Source organism: Salmo salar, chromosome 28 (genome assembly GCF_965601325.2).
Source record: "Salmo salar chromosome 28, fSalSal1, whole genome shotgun sequence".
Taxonomy (NCBI): Eukaryota; Metazoa; Chordata; class Actinopteri; order Salmoniformes; family Salmonidae; genus Salmo; species Salmo salar.
Window position 1 is genome coordinate 16,223,314 of NC_138318.1, and position 19,438 is coordinate 16,242,751.

Genomic DNA, 19,438 nt, shown 5'->3' on the forward strand with positions numbered 1-19,438 from the left:
CTTAGAGAAAAGTTGTCTTTATCAAGCAGAGGCAAGAGTTTCATTAAATAGAAACAGGATCTTTACATCACAATAGTGGACAGAGTAAGGATGGACATTTTTGGGGTATCACAATTTTGACTCAATACCAAATGTGAATTACCGAATATATTAAATCTTGATAATATAATAATTATAATAACGATATGTATGCTCATAATGACATTAGGTAATAAATTAAAGTATGTAACTTACAAAGACAGTCTTGTGTATATAATATATTAAAATAAATTAACAGATCAAAACAAACAAATAATGGCAACAAAATCACAGATACTTGATATCAGGAAAAAAGTGAATGGCGGTTGGCATAACTCTTGATATGGAGAGTTATTTCCTATGCTGGACCAACATTAGGCTGCACACTGATCGCAAAAAAACAGTACAGAGACCCTCAACAACATTCCAATCTTAGAAAATGCTTAGATATGGTGCATTCCTGCTAATTTGAAAAGGTAGAAGTATACCAATTCTGGAAAGATGCAGTTGTTCAGTGTATTACTGTACAGTCCTACATAGACGTGCTCAAATTGGTTGGTGCCCTTACAGCTCATTGAAATAATGCGTCATTCCTCAAGAAAAGTGACTAATTTAAAAGCTGTATACTTGCATGCCTTTGGTATGTCATAGAATAAAGCAAAGAAGCTGTGAAAAGAGATTAATTATTGCTTATTCTACAAAGAGATTCTAAAATAGCCTGGACACATTTGTTGGTACCCCTTAGAAAATATAATAAATAATTGCATTATAGTGATATTTCAAACTCATTTGTTTGTTTAATTAGTATCACGTCTCCAATCTTGTAATCAGTCATTCAGCCTATTTAAATGGAGAAAAGTAGTCACCACACTGAACATGGACCAGAGAAAGAAAAGGAGAGATTTGTCTGAGGAGATCAGAAAGAAAATAGACAAGCATGGTAAAGGTAAAGGCTACAAGACCATATCCAAGCAGCTTGATGTTCCTGTGACAACAGTCGCAAATATTAAGAAGTTTAAGGTCCATGGAACTGTAGCCAACCTCCCTGGGCAAGGCCGCAAGAGGAAAGTCGACCACAGATTGAACAGAAGGATAGTGCGAATGGTAGAAAAAGAACCAAGGATAACTGCCAAAGAGATACAAGCTGAACTTCAAGGTGAAGGTCACGTCCCCATCCGTCGCTTTTTCAGCAAAAATGGGCTCCATGAAAGTAGACCCAGGACTCCACTTTTGAAAGAAAAACATAAAAAAGCCAGACTGGAATTTTCTAAAATGCATAATGACAAGCCACAATCCTTCTGAGAATGTCCTCCAAAACTGGAGCTTTTTGCCAAGTCACATCAGCTCTATGTTCACAGACGAAAACATGAAGCTTTCAAAGAAAAGAACACCATACCTACAGTGAAACATGGAGGAGGCTCGGTAAGGTTTTGGGACTGCTTTGCTGCGCCTGGCACAGGGTGCCTTGAATCTGTGCAGGGCACAATGAAATCTCAAGACCATCAAGGCATTCTGGAGCGAAACGTACTGCCCAGTGTCAGAAAGCTCTGTCTCAGTCGCAGGTCATGGGTCCTCCAACAGGATAATGACCCAAAACACACAGCTAAAAGCACAATAATGGATAAGAACAAAACATTGGACTATTCTGAAGTGATCTTCTATGAGTCCTGATCTGAATCCTATCGAACATCAATGGAAAGAGCTGAAACTTGGCACCCATCAAACCTGAGACAGCTGGAGCAGATTACTCAGGAAGAGTGGGCCAAACTACCTGTTAACAGGTTCAGAAGACTCATTGAGAGCTACAGAAAACATTTGTTTGCAGTGATTGCCTCTAAAGGTTGTGCAACAAAATATTAGGTTAAGGGTCCCATCATTTTTGTCCATGCCATTTTCATTTGTTTTATTATTTAAAATATTATGTTTAATAAACAATCTAAAGCAGAGAAAATTGTGCATTCTACGTTTTTTTGTGGAGGGGTACCAACAAATTTGAGCACGTCTGTACAGGTCACACGAGGTCATAGCTTGATGATCTTGAGTGTGTGTGCTTGTGTTTAACAATGTTTTCAAGGGATAAACCTTGACACCAGACAGTTGGAAGTTGATACGAAGATAAGTGAATACGCAAGTTCACAATATAAAGACAAGTGCAAGTCAGAATTTGTGAAGTTTTTAAACACGTCTTCAGCTAAAATCTCAAACATTGTTTGTTTCTCTTTTCATATTCTCTATCCCTTCTCTCTACCTCTCTGGAATGTCAATGCAGTCATGTCATGGTAATTAAAAAAGAACAAAACAATGAAAACACTAAAATAACTTAATAGGAAGTTAAAAGGACACCCTACCCACCCCTGTGCAGGAAAGAGCTGCAGCTCTGGCTCTAGATAGAAACCTTGCAGCTCCCTAGTTTTACATTCAGCTGATCATGGGCTCCTATGGAGAGTAGAAGAAATATCTATCTTATCATACACTTACGGCCTAATACCAGCTTCATATCCATGGACATACTAAAATACACACACAGATCGCAGGCCAAGTTTATAGTGGAAAAGGGGTAAGTTAGGTAGGATCATCATAAAAGGTCAGATGCAGCTGTTTTTATCTCAATATCAAATCATTTCTGGGGAACAATTAAGTACCTTAGTGTGATTATTTTAAATGACTCAAAAAGAAACAAAAATAGCTTCTTAGCAAAGAACAATTTCTCAATAAATAATTTTGCTAGGACTGTCTGGGAGTGGTCTGAGTGGGGAGGGGAAAACTGAAAATGTGCTGATATTGGGAGAGAGTTTTGGAACTCTTTCTTATTGGTCTATTAACTAATTTACCACGTGGTGATGTCGCCATGAAAGGCCAAAACGCCATCCCACCAAAATATGCTGAAATTTCCAGCGGCCTTTTCAAACAGCTCCTACACTAAAAGGGCATTATAATTTTCACAATTTCACTGTATTATTCACACCTCATAGTGTGGAAATATATATAAAAACAGGGGGGGGGGGACCACTTTTTTGACTGCACTGGGCATTTAAGGTATTAAAGCGGTCAGGTTGGGTTAGGTTGCTACCTGACCCACTGACTGACTGACTGACGTACATCAGAATGGGACTTACAAAGGTCCAGAGCTGCAGATCTCCCACTCCCCACACACAGACTGACTGACTGACTGATCGTTTAATATATTACTCTGTGCACCTGTGTTATCGGTCTATCTCTGGCCATAGTGTCCATTGAAGGTGTTGCCCCCCTGAGGTGCAATATTGATGGAGTCCAGAAGCGGGCGTAGCGCCTGGCCGAAAGGCCTGCGGGTGACAGAGTGGAACACAGCACAAATTAGAATCCACACACAGTGAGCTTTGTTTTGAACAAGCTTTCCTTATTTATATCATACATTCCAACAAACTCAATTTAACTTGAAACATACAGTGAGTCCAGTGCTTAATTTGTAAAAAGTGAGTGCGAGGTGACCTGGGAAGTTCTGCGGTACCGGAACACATGAGAGAAAAAATAAACCAACGCATGCATATCAATGCATTTGCGTAGTGGCATAGAACATTAGAGTAGAGTCACTTACAGAAGGCCCGGGCTAAAAATCTACTTTTTCACATAATGTGTTTTTTGTGCTGGCAGGATAATTAACGAAGAGGCAACTCGAATGAACTCTGATCGCTTTTATTATAATTTTTACATTGCAAAAAGTGAAAATTATTGGATCCGGCTCAAATTAAGCACTGAATAAGTGTACAATTTGGCACAGCGTAGCCTAGTGCGGCAGCGTAGCCTAGTGGTTAGAGCATTGGACTAGTAACCGAAAGGTTGCAAGTTCAAATCCCCGAGCTGACATCTGTTGTTCTGCCCCTGAACAAGGCAGTTAACCCACTGTTCCTAGGCCGTCATTGAAAATAAGAATTTGTTCTTTTAACTGACTTGCCTAGTTAAATAAAGGTTAAAAGAATACATCGGAAAGTATTCAGACCCCCTGACTTTTTCCACATTTTGTTATTCTAAAATGTATTTCAATATATATTTTTTAAATCTCAATCAATCTACCCCATAATGACAAAGTGAAAACAGGTTTTTAGAATTTTAGGTAAATTAATTTAAAAAAACTGAAATACCTTATTTACATACGTATTCAGACTCTTTGCTATGAGGCTCGAAATTGAGCTCTGGTGCATCCTGTTTCCATTGATCATCATTGAAACTTGGAGTCCACCTGTGGTAAATTCAATTGATTGGACATGATCTAGAAAGGCACACGCTTGTCTATATAAAGGTCCCACAGTTGACAATGCATGTCAGAGCAAAAACCAAGCAATGAGGTCGAAGGAATTGTCCGTAGAGCTCTGAGACAGGATTGTGTCGAGGCACAGATCTGGGGAAGGGTGGCAAAAGATTTCTGCAACATTGAAGGTCCCTGAGAACCCAGTAACCTCCATCATTCTTAAATGGAAGAAGTTTGGAACCACCAAGACTCTTCCAAGAGCCCGGCCAAACTGAGCAATCAGGAGAGAAGGGCCTTGGTCAGGGAGGTGACCAAGAACCCGATGGTCACTTCAACAGAGCTCCAGAGTTCCTCTGTGGAGATGGGAGAACCTTCCAGAAGGACAACCATCTCTGCAGCACTCCACTAATCAGGCCTTCATGGTAGTGGCCAGACGGAAGCCACTCCTCAGTAAAAAGGCATGACAGCCCTCTTGGAGTTTGCCAAAAGGCACCTAAAGGACTCTCAGACAATGACAAATAAGATTCTCTGGTCTGATGAAACCAAGATTGAACTCTTTAGGCTGAATGCCAAGCGTCACGTCTGGAGGAAACCTGGCACCATCCCTACTGTGAAGCATGGTGGTGTTAGCATGAACAGAGCAAAGTACAGAGAGATCCTTGATGAAAACCTGTTCCAGAGCGCTCAGGACCTCTGACTGGGGCGAAGGTTCACCTTCCATCAGGACAACGACCCTAAGCACACAGCCAAGACAATGCAGGAGTGGCTTCAGGAAAAGTCCCTGAATGTCTTTGAGTGGCCCAGCCAGAACCTGGACTTGAACCCGATCTAACATATCTGGAGAGACCTAAAAATAGCTGTGCAAAGACGCTCCCCATCCAACCTGACAGAGCTTGAGACGATCTGCAGAGAAAAATGGGAGAAACTCCCCAAATACAGGAGTGCCAAGCTTGTAGCGTTATACCCAAGAAGACTGGAGGCTGTAGTCATTGCCAAAGGTGCTTCAACAAAGTACTGAGTAATGTGTAAATGTGTTTATTGTTTATACATTTGTAAAAAATATATAAAAACCAGTTTTTACTTTGTCGATATGGGGTATTGTGTGTAGATTGATGAGGGGAAAAAATGATTTAATCTTTTTTAGAATAAGGCTGTAACGTAACAAAATGTGGGAAAAGTATAAGGGTCAACACCAGGGCTGTCCAACCCTGTTCCTGGAGAGCAACCGTCCTGTAGCTACAGTTGAAGTCAGAAGTTCACATACACTTAGATTGGAGTCATTAAAACTCGTTTTTCAACCATTCCACAAATTTCTTGTTGACAAACTATAGTTTTGGCAAGTCGGTTAGGACATCTACTTTGTGCATGACACAAGTAATTTTTCCAACAATTGTTTACAGACAGATTATTTCACTTATAATTCACTGTATCACAATTCCAGTGGGTTAGAAGTTTACTATGTTGACTGTGCCTTTAAACAGCTTGGAAAACTTCTGATAAATGATGTCAATTAGCCTGAGTCAATTGGAGGTGCACCCGTGGATGTATTCCAAGGCCTACCTTCACACTCAGTGCTTCTTTGCTTGACATCATGGGAAAATCAAAAGAAATCAGCCAAGACCTCAGAAAATAAATTGTAGACCTCCACAAGTCTGGTTCATTCTTGGGAGCAATTTCCAAAAGCATGAAGGTACCACGTTCATCTGTACAAACAATAGTATGCAAGTATAAACACCATGGGACCACACAGCCATCATACCGCTCAGGAAGGAGACGCGTTCTGTCTCCTAGAGATGAACGTACTTTGGTGCGAAAAGTGCAAATCAATCCCAGAACAACAGCAAAGGACCTTGTGAAGATGCTGGAGGAAACAGGTACAAAAGTATCTATATCCACAGTAAAACGAGTCCTATATTGAAATAACCTGAAAGGCCGCTCAGCAAGGAAGAAGCCACTGCTCCAAAACCGCCATAAAAAAGCCAGACTACGGTTTGCAACTGCACATGGGGACAAAGATCATATTTTTGGAGAAATGTCCTCTGGTCTGATGAAACAAAAATAGAACTGTTTGGCCATAATGACCGTCGTTATGTTTGGAGGAAAAAGGGGGATGCTTGCAAGCCGAAGAACACCATCCCAACCGTGAAGCACGGGGGTGGCAGCATCATGTTGTGGGGGTGCTTTGCTGCAGGAGGGACTGGTGCACTTCACAAAATAGATGGCATCATGAGGAAAGAAAATTATGTGGATATATTGAAGCAACATTTCAAGACATCAGTCAGGAAGTTAAAGCTTGGTCACAAATGGGTCTTACAAATGGACAATGGCCCCAAGCATACTTCCAAAGTTGTGGCAAAATGGCTTAAGGACAACAAAGTCAAGGTATTGGAGTGCCATCACAAAGCCCTGACCTCAATCCTATAGAAAATGTGTGGGCAGAACTGAAAAAGTGTGTGCGAGCAAGGAGGCCTACAAACCTGACTCAGTTACACCAGCTCTGTCAGGAGGAATGGGCCAAAATTCACCCAACTTATTGTGGGAAGCTTGTGGAAGGCTACCCGAAACGTTTGACCCAAGTTAAACAATTTAAAGGCAATGCTACCAAATACTAATTGAGTGTATGTAAACTTCTGACCCACAGGGAATGTGATGAAAGAAATAAATCGTTCTCTCTGCTATTACTCTGACATTTCACATTCTTAAAATAAAGTGGTGATCCCAACTGACCTAAGACAGGGAATTTTTACTAGGATTAAATGTCAGGAATGGGGAAAAACTGAGTTTAAATGTATTTGGCTAAGGTGTATGTAAACTTCCGACATCTGTATTAGTGTTTTTCCAGGAACAGGGTTGGAGAGCCCTGGTGTTGACTCTATATGTGAATGGAGACTTGTCATCCTTATGTATTTTATTCTTTATTCAGACAGCATTGAACGTAGATATAGGGGGACAGGTAGAGGAGATATAGGGGGACAGGTAGAGGAGAGACCGCACAAAGGTGTCAGGGCTGGAATTCATACCAATGTCCTTCAGGTACAATATGTGCTTGTAAGACTGCAGCACTATCGTTGTGCCACGCTCCCGTACAACACTCATTATGTCTGACAACAGATTCTTGTTGCTAGAGAGACAAGGGAGGGAAGAGAGGGGTAACTCACGTGGACAGCACTTCAGCCGGCAGGTCTGTGATGTGGGCGGGGATCTTGCTGCCGGTGAGGAACTGGGCCACTTCGTTACTGAATGTGTTACAGTTCCACTCAAACAGATGGTACTGGTTCCCCCTACAGTGTGTGAGTGAGAGAGAGAGAGAGGGGTGTGAGTGGGGAGAAACACATTGAATGAGAGAAAGAAGCAAAGATAGGGACAGAGTAAATATAGAGTGAATACAGTGAGGGAGAGAGCGAGAGAGAGATAAAAAGACCTCGTCAGTATCCAACTGCACATCTCCATCGATACATACCTCCATCGATACATACAGTGCATTCAGAAAGTATTCAGACCCCTTGACATTTTCCACATTGTTACATTACAGCCTTATTCAAAAATGTATTACATTTTTTTTTCTCTCAATCTACACACAATACCCCATAATGACAAAGCAAAAACAGGTTAATTTATTTTGCAAATGTATTAAAAATAAACAAATAAAATATCACATTTACCTAAGTATTCAGACCCTTTACTCAGTACTTTGTTGAAGCACCTTTGGCAGCTATTACAGCCTCGAGTCTTCTTGGGTATGACGCTACAAGCTTGGCACACCTGTATTTGGGAAGTTTCTCCCATTCTTCTCTGCAGATCCTCTCAACTGTTGCTGCACAGCTATTTTCAGGTCTCTCCAGATATGTTAGAACGGACTCAAGTCCGGGCTCTGGCTGGGCCACTCAAGGACATTAAGAGACTTTTCCCGAAGTCCCTCCTGCGTTGTCTTGGCTGTGTGCTTAGGGTTGTTGTCCTGTTGGAAGGTGAACCTTCACCCCAGTCTGATGTCCTGAGCGCTCTGGGGCAGGTTTTCATCAAGAACCTCTCTGTACTTTGCACCGTTCATCTTTGCCTAGATCCTGACTAATCTCCCAGTCCCTGCCGCTGAAAAACATTCACACAGCATTATGCTAACACCACCATGCTTCACCGTAGGGATGGTGTCAGGTTTCCTCCAGACGTGACGCTTGGCATTCAAGCCAAAGAGTTCAATCTTGGTTTAATTTGACCAGATAATCTTGTTTCTCATGGTCTGAGTCCTTTAGGTTCCTTTTGGAAAACACCAAGTGGGCTGCCATGTGCCTTTTACTGAGGAGTGGCTTCCGTCAGGCCACTCTACCATAAATGCCTGATTGGTGGAGTGCTGCAGAGATAGTTGTCCTTCTGGACGTTTTTCCCATCTTCACACAGGAACTCTTGGTCTTGGTCAGCGAGTTCTTGGTCACCTCCATGACCAAGGCCCTTCTCCCCGATTGCTCAGTTTGGACGGGCGGCCAGCTCTTGGAATATTCTTAGTGGTTCCAAACTTCTTATATTTAAGAATGATGGAGGTCACTGTGTTCTTGAGGACCTCCAACACTGCAGACATTTTTTGGTACCCTTCCTCAGATCTGTGCCTCGACACAATCCTGTCTCGGACCTCTACGGACAATTCCTTCAACCTCATGGGTTGGTTTTTGAGCTGACATGCACTGTCATCTGTGGGACCTTATATAAACAGGTGTTTGCCTTTCCAAATCATTTCCAATCAATCAAATTTACCACATGTGGACTCCAATCAAGTTGTAGAAACATCTCAAGGATGATCAATGGAAACAGGATGCATCTGAGCTCAATTGCGAGTCTCATAGTGAAGGGTCTGAATACTTATTCAGAGGGGTTGGGTTAAATGCGGAAGACATTTCAGTTGAATACATTAAGTTGGACAACTGACTATGTATCCCCCTTTCCCTTATGTAAATAAGGTATTTCAGTTTTTCATTTTTAATAAATTAGCAAACATTTCTAAAAACCTGTTTTCGCTTTGTCATCATGGGGTATTGTGTGTAGTTTGCTGAGTAAAAAAAGAAGGGTTTAATACATTTTAGAATAAGGCTGTAACGTAACAAAATGTGGAAAAAGTCAAGGGGTCTGAATACTTTTCAAAGGCACTGTACACACACACACCCACACACACACACACACACACACACACACACACACACACACACACACACACACACACACACACACACACACACACACACACACACACACACACACACACACACACACACACACACACACACACACATCCCAGTGGAGTTAAGATACACCAGGTGCCTCAGCCTCACCTGTACGTGGACTCTCCCAGTGAAGACAGGTACTCCATAAAGATTTCCTCAGTCACTTCTGTGATGCCCAGGTCTATTATGGAGTTGGGTTCTCCCAGGGACGTCCCACCCTGAAACACTCAACAAACAAACAGCTTAGTCATGTTCGCTGCTTGCTCAGTTGTCCTCCAATGGCCCTGTATTTGCAGCTTTTACTTAGCCCCAGGATTCGTTGAGTATCACAACATCTATGTTTGGGGCAACTCTAACTTAGACTTCTGTAGACAACTCAGGTCTAGTTTATTGTAGGAAGGAATAGAATAAAACGTCTTACAGGTGGGCAGTTTGCGATGCCCTCTCCCCCATAGAAGAACTCCTCTCCATGGACAACAATAGCAGTGTGCCTGAGAGGAATATGTTACTGTTTCGTTTCACATAAAGAGGGATTCTCAATTAACAGACTTAAAAACACTGGGGAATAAATATCCCTATCATGACATTCATGTAGCGAATACGCAACATATTTTACAACATCCAGTTATGAAATGATAGGTGTACATAAACTTGACCTTACTAAAATTAAGAACTTAAAATCAAATAATACATAATTTACTCACCATATTCCATCAAGCTGTTTCCCTGTGAATAGAAGAAAATAGTTTATATGTACATTTTGTGAATGAGAGCTAGGAGTAAATAATAAGTTCAGCCCATGGGCCTAAATTGCATCCTCAGTCTCTCCTCATCCCTGCTACAAAAAGTCACTTGTATCAAAGTGCCGTGTTTTTAGAGAGTCCCAGCTCTCCCCGCTCTCGCATCACCAAAGATATTTGCTCCTTGTGCCATCAATTTCCGCAGATAATACAACGTCTATTCCAACCAAAGCTTGTATATACAAGGAATAAAAATATAAACGCAACATGTAAAGTGTTGGTCCCATGTTTCATGAGCTGAAATAAAAGGTCACACACATTTACCACTCACAAAAAGCTTATTTCTCTCATATTTGGTGCACAAATTTGTTTTACATCCATGTTAGTGAGCAGTTCTCCTTCGCCAAGATAATCCATCCACCTTACAGGTGTGGCATATCAAGAAGCTGATTTAACAGCATGATCATTACACAGGTGCACCTTGTGCTGGGGACAATAAAAGGCCACTCTAAAATGTGCAGTTGTCACACAACACAATGCCACCGATGTCTAAAGTTGAGGGAGCGTGCAATTGGCATGATGACTGCAGGTATGTCCACCAGAGCTGTTTCCAGAGAATTACATTTAAATTTCTCTACTAACCGGCCTCAGAACCACAGACCATGTGTAACCATGCCAGCCCAGGACCTCCACATCTGGCTTCTTCACCTGCAGGATCGTCAAAGATCAGCCACCCGGACAGCTGATAAAACTGTGGGTTTGCACAACCAAAGAATTTCAGCACGAACTGTCAGAAACTGTCTCAGGGAAGCTCATTTGCATGCTCATTGTCTTCACCAGGGTCTTGACCTGTCTGAAGTTCCGCATCGTAACCGACTTCAGCGGGCAAGTGCTCAACTTCGATGGCCATTGGCACGCTGGAGAAGTGTGCTCTTCACAGATGAATTCGGGTTTCAACTGTACCGGGCAGATGGCAGATGTGTGGGAGAGCAGTTTGCTGATGTTAATGTGAACAGAGTGCCACATGGTGGTTGTGGGGTTATGGTACGGGCAGGTATAAGCTACAACAAACACAAATGTATTTTATCAATGGCAATTTGAATGCACAGAGATACCGTGACAAGATGCTCAGGCCCATTGTCGTGCCATTCATCCGCCGCCATCACCTCATGTTTCAGCATGATAATGTGCGGCCTCATGTCGCAAGGATCTGTACATAATTCCTGGATGCTGAAAATGTACCAGTTCTTCCATGGCCTGCATTCTCACCAGACATGTCACCCATTGAGCATGTTTAGGATGCTCTGGATAGACGTGTACGACAGCGTGTTCCAGTTGCCGCAAATATCCAGCAACTTCGCACAGCCATTGAATAGGAGGACATTCCACAGGCCACACTCAACAGCCTGATCAACTCTATGCAAAGGAGATCTGTCGCGCTGCATGAGACAAATGGTGGTCACACTAGATACTTAATGGTTTTCTGATCCACTTCCCTACTTTTTGGGGGATGACTTGGCCCGCAGAGTGAAGGAAAAGCAGCCAACAAGTGCTCAGCATATGTGGGAACTCCTTTAAGACTGTTGAAAAAGCATTCCAGGTGAAGCTGGTTTTGAGAATGCAAAGAGTGTGCAAAGCTGTCATCAAGGCAAAGGATGGCTACTTTGAAGAATCTTAAATATAAAATATATTTAGATTTTTTTAACACTTTTTGGTTACTACATGATTGCATGTGTTATTTCATAGTTTTGATGTCTTCACTATTATTCTACAATGTAGAAAATAGTAAAAATAAAAACCCTGGAATGAGTAAGTGTCCAAACTTTTGACTGGTACTGTATCTTATGTAATGCCTTACTGATAATAACTGTTGGAAAAAGTATGGATGTTGCCTCACACATACCGGTGGCAAGACATCTGTGAAAAGACAGATTATAATTGATCATATTTATGAAGATTTTACTCTATTATGGAGAGATGTACTGCTTGGATTCTTTAACTACGATAAAAAATAGTTTTAAACAATTTTATCTAACTAATATCATTATACTTCTGGCCAAATTTCATATTCACAAATGTACATTTACAAATTAAATACCATTTTTTTCTTACCTTACAACAGAATATTTAACAATATTTTAAGACAATTAAATACTTTACCATCAAAAAAGCTGTTAGAATTATAAATGTGTGTATGTCCCTTAAAGTGCCGATTTTAGCATGTAAATCTTGGTGGGGCAAACTCAAATTAAAAAATATATATAATAATTATCGTTGCCAGCAAAGCCCTTACACAACACTAAACAATACATGAATTGTACTATAACGGTGACAAACAATGCCCACAAACGTATGGCCTACATAAAGCTGTCCTAACAGCAGCTACACCTGGCTATCAGTGGAGCCATGTCTGGCAGCGAATATCTATATTTTTCATAGCTGTCTCTTTACCACCACAAACCAATGTTGGCACTAAGACCGCACTCAATGAGCTGTATAAGGCCATAAGCAAACAAGAAAATGCTCATCCAATAGCGGCGCTCCAAGTGGCTGGGGACTTTAATGCAGGCAAACTTAAATCCCTTTCACCTCATCTACCAGCATGTGCAACTAGAGAGAGAGAGGAAAAAAAAGAAAAATACTCTGGACCACCCTTACTCCACACACAGAGACGCATACAAAGCTCTCCCTCACTCTCCATTTGGCAAATCTGACCATAATTATATCCTCCTGATTGCTGCTTACAAGCAAAAACTGAAGCAGGAAGACCCAATGACTCGCTCAATTTCAGAAGTGTTCAGATGACGCGGATGCTACACTACAGGACTTTTTTGCTAGAACAGACTGGAATATGTTCCGGTATTCATCCAATGGCATTGAGGAGTATACCACCTCAGTCACAGGCTTCATCAATAAGTGCATCGACAACGTCGTCCCAACAGTGACCGTACGTACATATCCCAACCAGAAGCCATGGATTACAGACAACATCTGCACCGAGCTGCCGCTTTCAAGGAGCGGACACTAATCTGGACGCTTACAAGAAATCCCGCTATGCCCTCAGACGAACCATCAAACAGGCAAAGTGTCAATACAGGACTGAGATTGAATCCTACTACACTGCTTCCGACGCTCATCAGATGTGGCAGGGCTTGAAAACTATTACAGACTACAAAGGGAAACCCAGCCGCGAGCTGCCCAATGACGCGAACATACCAGACAAACTAAATGCCTTTCATGCTCGTATTGAGGCAAGCAACACTGAAGCAATCATGAGAGCACCAGCTGTTCCGCTCTCTGTAGCCAATGTGAGTATGACCTTTAACCTGTTATGGATAGGGGGCAGTATTTTCACGGCCGGATAAAAAACGTCCCCGATTTAATCTGATTATTACTCCTGCCCAGAAACTAGAATATGCATATAATTATTAGCTTTGGATAGAAAACACTCCAAAGTTTCTAAAACTGTTTGAATGGTGTCTGTGAGTATAACAGAACTCATTTGGCAGGCCAAAACCTGAGAAGATTCCTTACAGGAAGTGCCCTCTCTGACCATTCCTTGGCCTTCTACACTCTCTTTATTGAAAACTGAGGATCTCTGCTGTAACGTGACACTTCCTACGGCTCCCATAGGCTCTCAGAAGGCGGCAAAACGTTGAATGATGCCTTTGCAGGCCCAGGCTGAAAAACAGTAGCGCATTTGGATAGTGGTCGATCTGAGAACAATGAGACTGGGGGCGCGTGCACGAGGAGACTCCATGTTTTTATTTTCAGTCTTTGAACGAAAACAACGACTCCCGGTCTGAATATTATCGCTTTTTTACGAGAAAAATCGCATAAAAATGGATTTTAAACAGTGTTTGACATGCTTCGAAGTACGGTAATGGAATATTTTGAAATGTTTTGTCACGAAACGCGCTGGGCGCGTCACCCTTCGTCACCCTTCGGGTAGTGTCTTGAACGCACAACAAAACACCGCTATTTGGATATAACTATGGATTATTTGGAACCAAACCAACATTTGTTATTGAAGTAGAAGTCCTGGGAGTGCATTCTGACGAAGAACAGCAAAGGTAATCCAATTTTTATTATAGTAAATCGGAGTTTGGTGAGTACCAAACTTGGTGGGTGTCAAAATAGCTAGCCATGATGGCCAGGCTATCTACTCAGAATATTGCAAAATGTGCTTTCACCGAAAAGCTATTTTAAAATCGGACATAGCGATTGCATAAAGGAGTTCTGTATCTATAATTCTTAAAATAATTGTTATGTTTTTTGTGAACGTTTATTGTGAGTAATTTAGTAAATTCACCGGAAGTGTTCGGTGGGAATGCTAGTTCTGAACGTCACATGCTAATGTAAAAAGCTGTTTTTTGATATAAATATGAACTTGATTGAACAAAACATGCATGTATTGTATAACATAATGTCCTAGGAGTGTCATCTGATGAAGATCAAAGGTTAGTGCTGCATTTACCTGTGGTTTTGTTTTTTGTGACATTATATGCTAGCTTGAAAAATGGGTGTCTGATTATTTCTGGCTGGGTACTCTGCTGACATAATCTAATGTTTTGCTTTCGATGTAAAGCCTTTTTGAAATCGGACAGTGTGGTTAGATAAAGGAGAGTCTTGTCTTTAAAATGGTGTAAAATAGTCATATGTTTGAAAAATTGAAGTTTTAGGATTTTTGAGGAATTTGTAATTCGCGCCACGCCTATCATTGGATATTGGAGCAGGTGATCCGCTAGCGGAACGTCTAGATTAAACAGGTCAACATTCACAAGACCGGGGGGCCAGACGGATTATCAGGACGTGTACTCAGACCACGCATGGACCAACTGGCAAGTGTCTTCACTGACATTTTCAACCTTTCCCAGACCAAATCTGTAACACCTAAATGTTTCAAGCAGACCACCATAGTCCCGGTACCCAAGAAAGCAAAGGTAACCTGCCTAAATGACTAGAGAGTTAAGTTCCTTGGTGTCCACATCAACAAACTATCATGGTCCAAACATACCAAGACAGTTGTGAAGAGAGCACGACAAAACCTTTTCCCCCTCAGGAGAACGGGTCCTGAGGGGGAAATCCTCAAAAAGCTTTCCTGCTATCCAGGACCTATATACTAGGCGTGTCAGAGGAAGGCCCAAACAAATTGTCCAAGACTCCAGTCACCCAAGTCATAGACTGTTCTCTCTGCTACCGCATGGAAAGCGATACCAGAGCGCCAAGTCTAGGTCCAAAAGCCTCCTTAACAGCTTTTACCCCCAAGCCATAAGACTGCTGAACAATGATTCAAATGGCCACCTGGACTATTTACATTGACACCCCCCCTATGTTTTTACACTGCTGCTACTCGCTGTTTATTATCTATGCATAATTACTTTTCACCTACATACATGTACAAATGACCTCGACTAACCTGTACTCCCACACATTGACTCAAGTACCAGTACCCCCTGTATACAGCCTCGTTATTATTTTTTACTTTAGTTTATTTAGTCAATATTTTCTTTTATGCTATCCCTAGACGTGCCCCGAACTGCATTGTTGGTTAAGGGCTTGTAAGTAAGCATTTCACATTAAGGTCTACACCTGTTGTATTCGGCGCATGTGTGTGACAAAAATAATTAGATGTGATTTGACAGAATTCAGAACATGGGCCATTCTTACAGTATTCTAACTGCACACCAAGTCAGAACTGTATGATAAATAAAGTGGGCAAATAAGCAGACAATGAAAGCTCTTACAATATTCGATGACATTTCTCAAAAACAGTCTAAGCTAAATGTCCGTTCAAAACGTATTTTCCCCAGTCAGAGCCCGTTTTTTTCCGAGTTCCCAGATGTCTTGAACTCACTGAAGTCTGAGATTTCCCAGTTCCAGTTGTTTTGAATGTGTCAGAAGTCATGCTGGATTGACAGCATGGCCAATGTTGAATGTTTATCCTTTTAAGCTTGGAAAAGAGACCCTTAAACCCAGACTTGGACCACACAACCACTCCACTGAATAGCAGGCTAGTGATTGCTTTTCAATACTTGCAGTTAAGCACTGATTCCTTCCAAACCACTCATTGTTGAATTTGTGATTTTCAACTTGTTGTGAAATGTTTATGTCCAATGGCCGATGAACATCGATATGTTTTATCTATAATTTCTCTTCATTTGACAAGGATTGAAAAGGATTTGCCAGTAGATTGCCGACTTGATTCACGATGATGACTGCTAGCTTGCTAGCTAAGATTTTTAAAGTATGATGTTGACATGATCAGTCCAATTAAAGGTAGGGTACATATAACGTGATTTGATGTCATTTTATCTGTGGCCAATGACCATGAGCCTTCTTGGATGGGCACTTCTAATGTAACTCTATGGCAGCAACCAAGGGGCTTGAATTTTCAATCTCTCCCTGTAGATTTTGCGGTGATGTAGTGTCCCCATGAGTGACAGAACACTGAGCCAATCACGGTGCAACTAGAGAACATTACCAACCCCTACGCTCCGTATTATCCACTGACTCCCCACCACCACAGAAAGCACTGAGCTAGGCTGAAATACCTGCATTTTGGAGCTGCCTTACTCTAGAAAGCAAAAAAGAGACCATGTATGCGGCTTTATTAATTCAATTATATTTTATTTTTACATTGTTTGCAAACTGATGTGACACGTATTAATATATGTCCCTTTTTCAGGATCCTGTCTTTCAAAGACATTTAGTAAAAATCCAAATAACTTCACAGATCTTCATTGCAAAGGGTTTAAACACTGTTTCCCATGCATGTTCAATGAACCATAAACAATTAATGAACATGCACCTGTGGAACGGTCATTAAGACACTAACAGCTTACAGACGCTAGGCAATTAAGGTCACAGTTATGAAAACTTAGGACACTAAAGAGGCCTTTCTACTGACTCTGAAAAACACCAAAAGAAAGATGCCCAGGGTCCCTGCTCATCTACATGAACATGCCTTAGGCATGCTGCAAGGAGGCATGAGGACTGCAGACGTGACCAGGGCAATAAATTGCCATGTCCGTACTGTGAGACGCCCAAGACAGCGCTACAGGGAGACAGCACGGCCAGCTGATCGTCATCGCAGTGGCAGACCATGTGTAACAACACCTGCACAGGATTGGTACATCTGAACATCACACCTGAGGGACAGGTACAGGATGACAACAACAACTGCCCGAGTTACACCAGGAATGCACAATCCCTCCATCAGTGCTCAGACTGTCCGCAATAGGCTGAGAGAGGCTGGACTGAGGGCTTGTAGGCCTGTTGTAAGGCAGGTCCTCACCAGACATCATCGGCAACAATGTCGCCTATGGGCACAAACCCATCGTCGCTGGACCAGACAAGACTGGCAAAAAGTGCTCTTCACTGATGAGTCGCGGTTTTGTCTCACCAGGGGTGAGGGTGGGATTTGCGTTTATCATCGAAGGAATGAGCGTTACACCGAGGCCTGTACTCTGGAGTGGGATCGATTTGGAGGTGGAGGGTCCGTTGTTGTCTGGGGCGGTGTGTCACAGCATCATCGGACTGAGCTTGTTGTCATTGCAGGCAATCTCAACACTGTGCATTACAGGGAAAACATCCTCCTCCCTCATGTGCTACCCTTCCTGCAGGCTCATCCTGACATGACCCTCCAGCATGACAATGACACCAGCCATACTGCTTGTTCTGTGAGTGATTTCCTGCATGGCCAGTGTTCTGCCATGGCCAGCGAAGAGCCCGGATCTCAATCCCATTGAGCACGTCTGGGACCTGTTGGATCGGAGGGTGAGGGCTATGGCCAGTCCCCCCAGAAATGTTCGGGAACTTGCAGGTGCCTTGGTGGAAGAGTGGGGTAACATCTCACAGTAAGACCTGGCAAATCTGGTGCAGTCCACGAGGAGGAGATGCACTGCAGTACTAAATGCAGCTCGCAGCCACACCAGATACTGACTGTTACTTTTGATTTTGACCCCCCCTTTGTTCAGGGACACATTATTCAATTTCTGTTAGTCACATGTCTGTGGGACTTGTTCAGTTTATGTCTCAGTTGTTGAATCTTGTTATGTTCATACAAATATTTACACATGTGAAGTTTGCTGAAAATAAACGCAGTTGACAGTGAGAGGACGTTTCTTTTTTTGCTGAGTTTATATCATTTTTTAGGGCTCTGTCCCACCTGCCATGAGTTACAGGTCGCCACTGGTCCCTTAAGGTCTTTGTGTAATGTGTTATTGTACCCCCTAGCCCAAAATCCTTGGTATATTCTTTATTTATAAACTGGGTGGTTTGAGCCCTGAATGCTGATTGGCTGACAGCCGTGGTATTTCAGAATGTATCCCACGGGTATGACAAAACATTTATTTGTACTGCTCTAATTACGTTGGTAACTAGTTTATAATAGCAAAAAGGTACCTCGGGGGTTCGTGGTATATGGCCAATATACCACGGCTAAGGGCTGTGTCCAGGCATTCCGCCTTACTTAAGAACAGACCTTAGCTGTGGTATATTGTCCATATACCACACTCCCTCATGCCTTATTGCTTAAGCGTACTTGTGTTCCCCGTGTACATTTGTATTGATTTATTATTGTTAATAAAAAAAGAAACATTTACAAAATAGTACAACCAAAGATAACTAGCTAGCAACTTACCTAGCATTAGGGGGCTCAGCTGGCGAGCCATTCCGTTAGACAGGTCGTAAACGTACAGTTTAACAGGATACAAGGTGTAATTTTGATCCATAATTCAGCTTGATGTTAAATCAGGTTTTCTTGTGTTGTTTTGTCTCCAATGTTTTGTCTCCAACGAGCTGGCTACAGTAACGTTAGCTCGTTCTGTTCCGCTTGGCCTAAAATGGCAAAACACAAATCGTCCAGAAATGGCGTATGTTGGGCAAAATAAAAAGTCAGCTGAATTACGACTATCTAATAATTTAGGCAAATTCACGACCATAGTAAGACATTACCTAACAGCTAGCATGCTAATCAGTTGTTTCTGTGTCACTGTCGTTTATCACCACTATGGCGCCGCCGATAGAGGGCGGCTTGAGAACGTTCATAACAATGGCATGACGCGACCGAGTGACGGAGATGCAATTTATGAATACCATAGAAATATACTGAATAAAATGGTGGTCAAGTCAATGATGGCATAACGGGTGAACAAGCGGCGATTACGAGCGTACCCATAAACAGCAAAGCAGGAAGTAAATGCAAGACGTGTACCCATCAATCTGTGCTGTGATTTGTTGAA

The 19,438-nt window shown here is 42.1% G+C and overlaps 1 protein-coding gene and 1 pseudogene across 2 annotated transcripts in view; one reads left to right on the forward strand and one right to left on the reverse strand.

Moving 5' to 3' along the window:
* On the reverse strand, positions 1-19,282 carry LOC106589526 (desumoylating isopeptidase 1). Its single transcript, XM_014179621.3, has 7 exons — positions 19,152-19,282; positions 18,838-19,034; positions 10,158-10,179; positions 9,875-9,944; positions 9,562-9,671; positions 7,405-7,527; positions 1-3,323 (listed from the first exon to the last, which is right to left on the reverse strand). Exons 2-7 carry the CDS (start codon positions 18,926-18,928, stop codon positions 3,230-3,232), a joined length of 510 nt encoding a protein of 169 aa, XP_014035096.1. The 5' UTR covers positions 18,929-19,034; positions 19,152-19,282; the 3' UTR covers positions 1-3,229.
* The window catches only part of LOC106589198 (DNA repair protein Ku70-like), a 16,954-nt pseudogene continuing 16,555 nt past the window's right edge, over positions 19,040-19,438 (forward strand). Inside the window, exon 1 of the transcript XR_014382995.1 lies at positions 19,040-19,069. The product of XR_014382995.1 is annotated as a DNA repair protein Ku70-like (transcript). The remainder of the gene's footprint in view (positions 19,070-19,438) is intronic.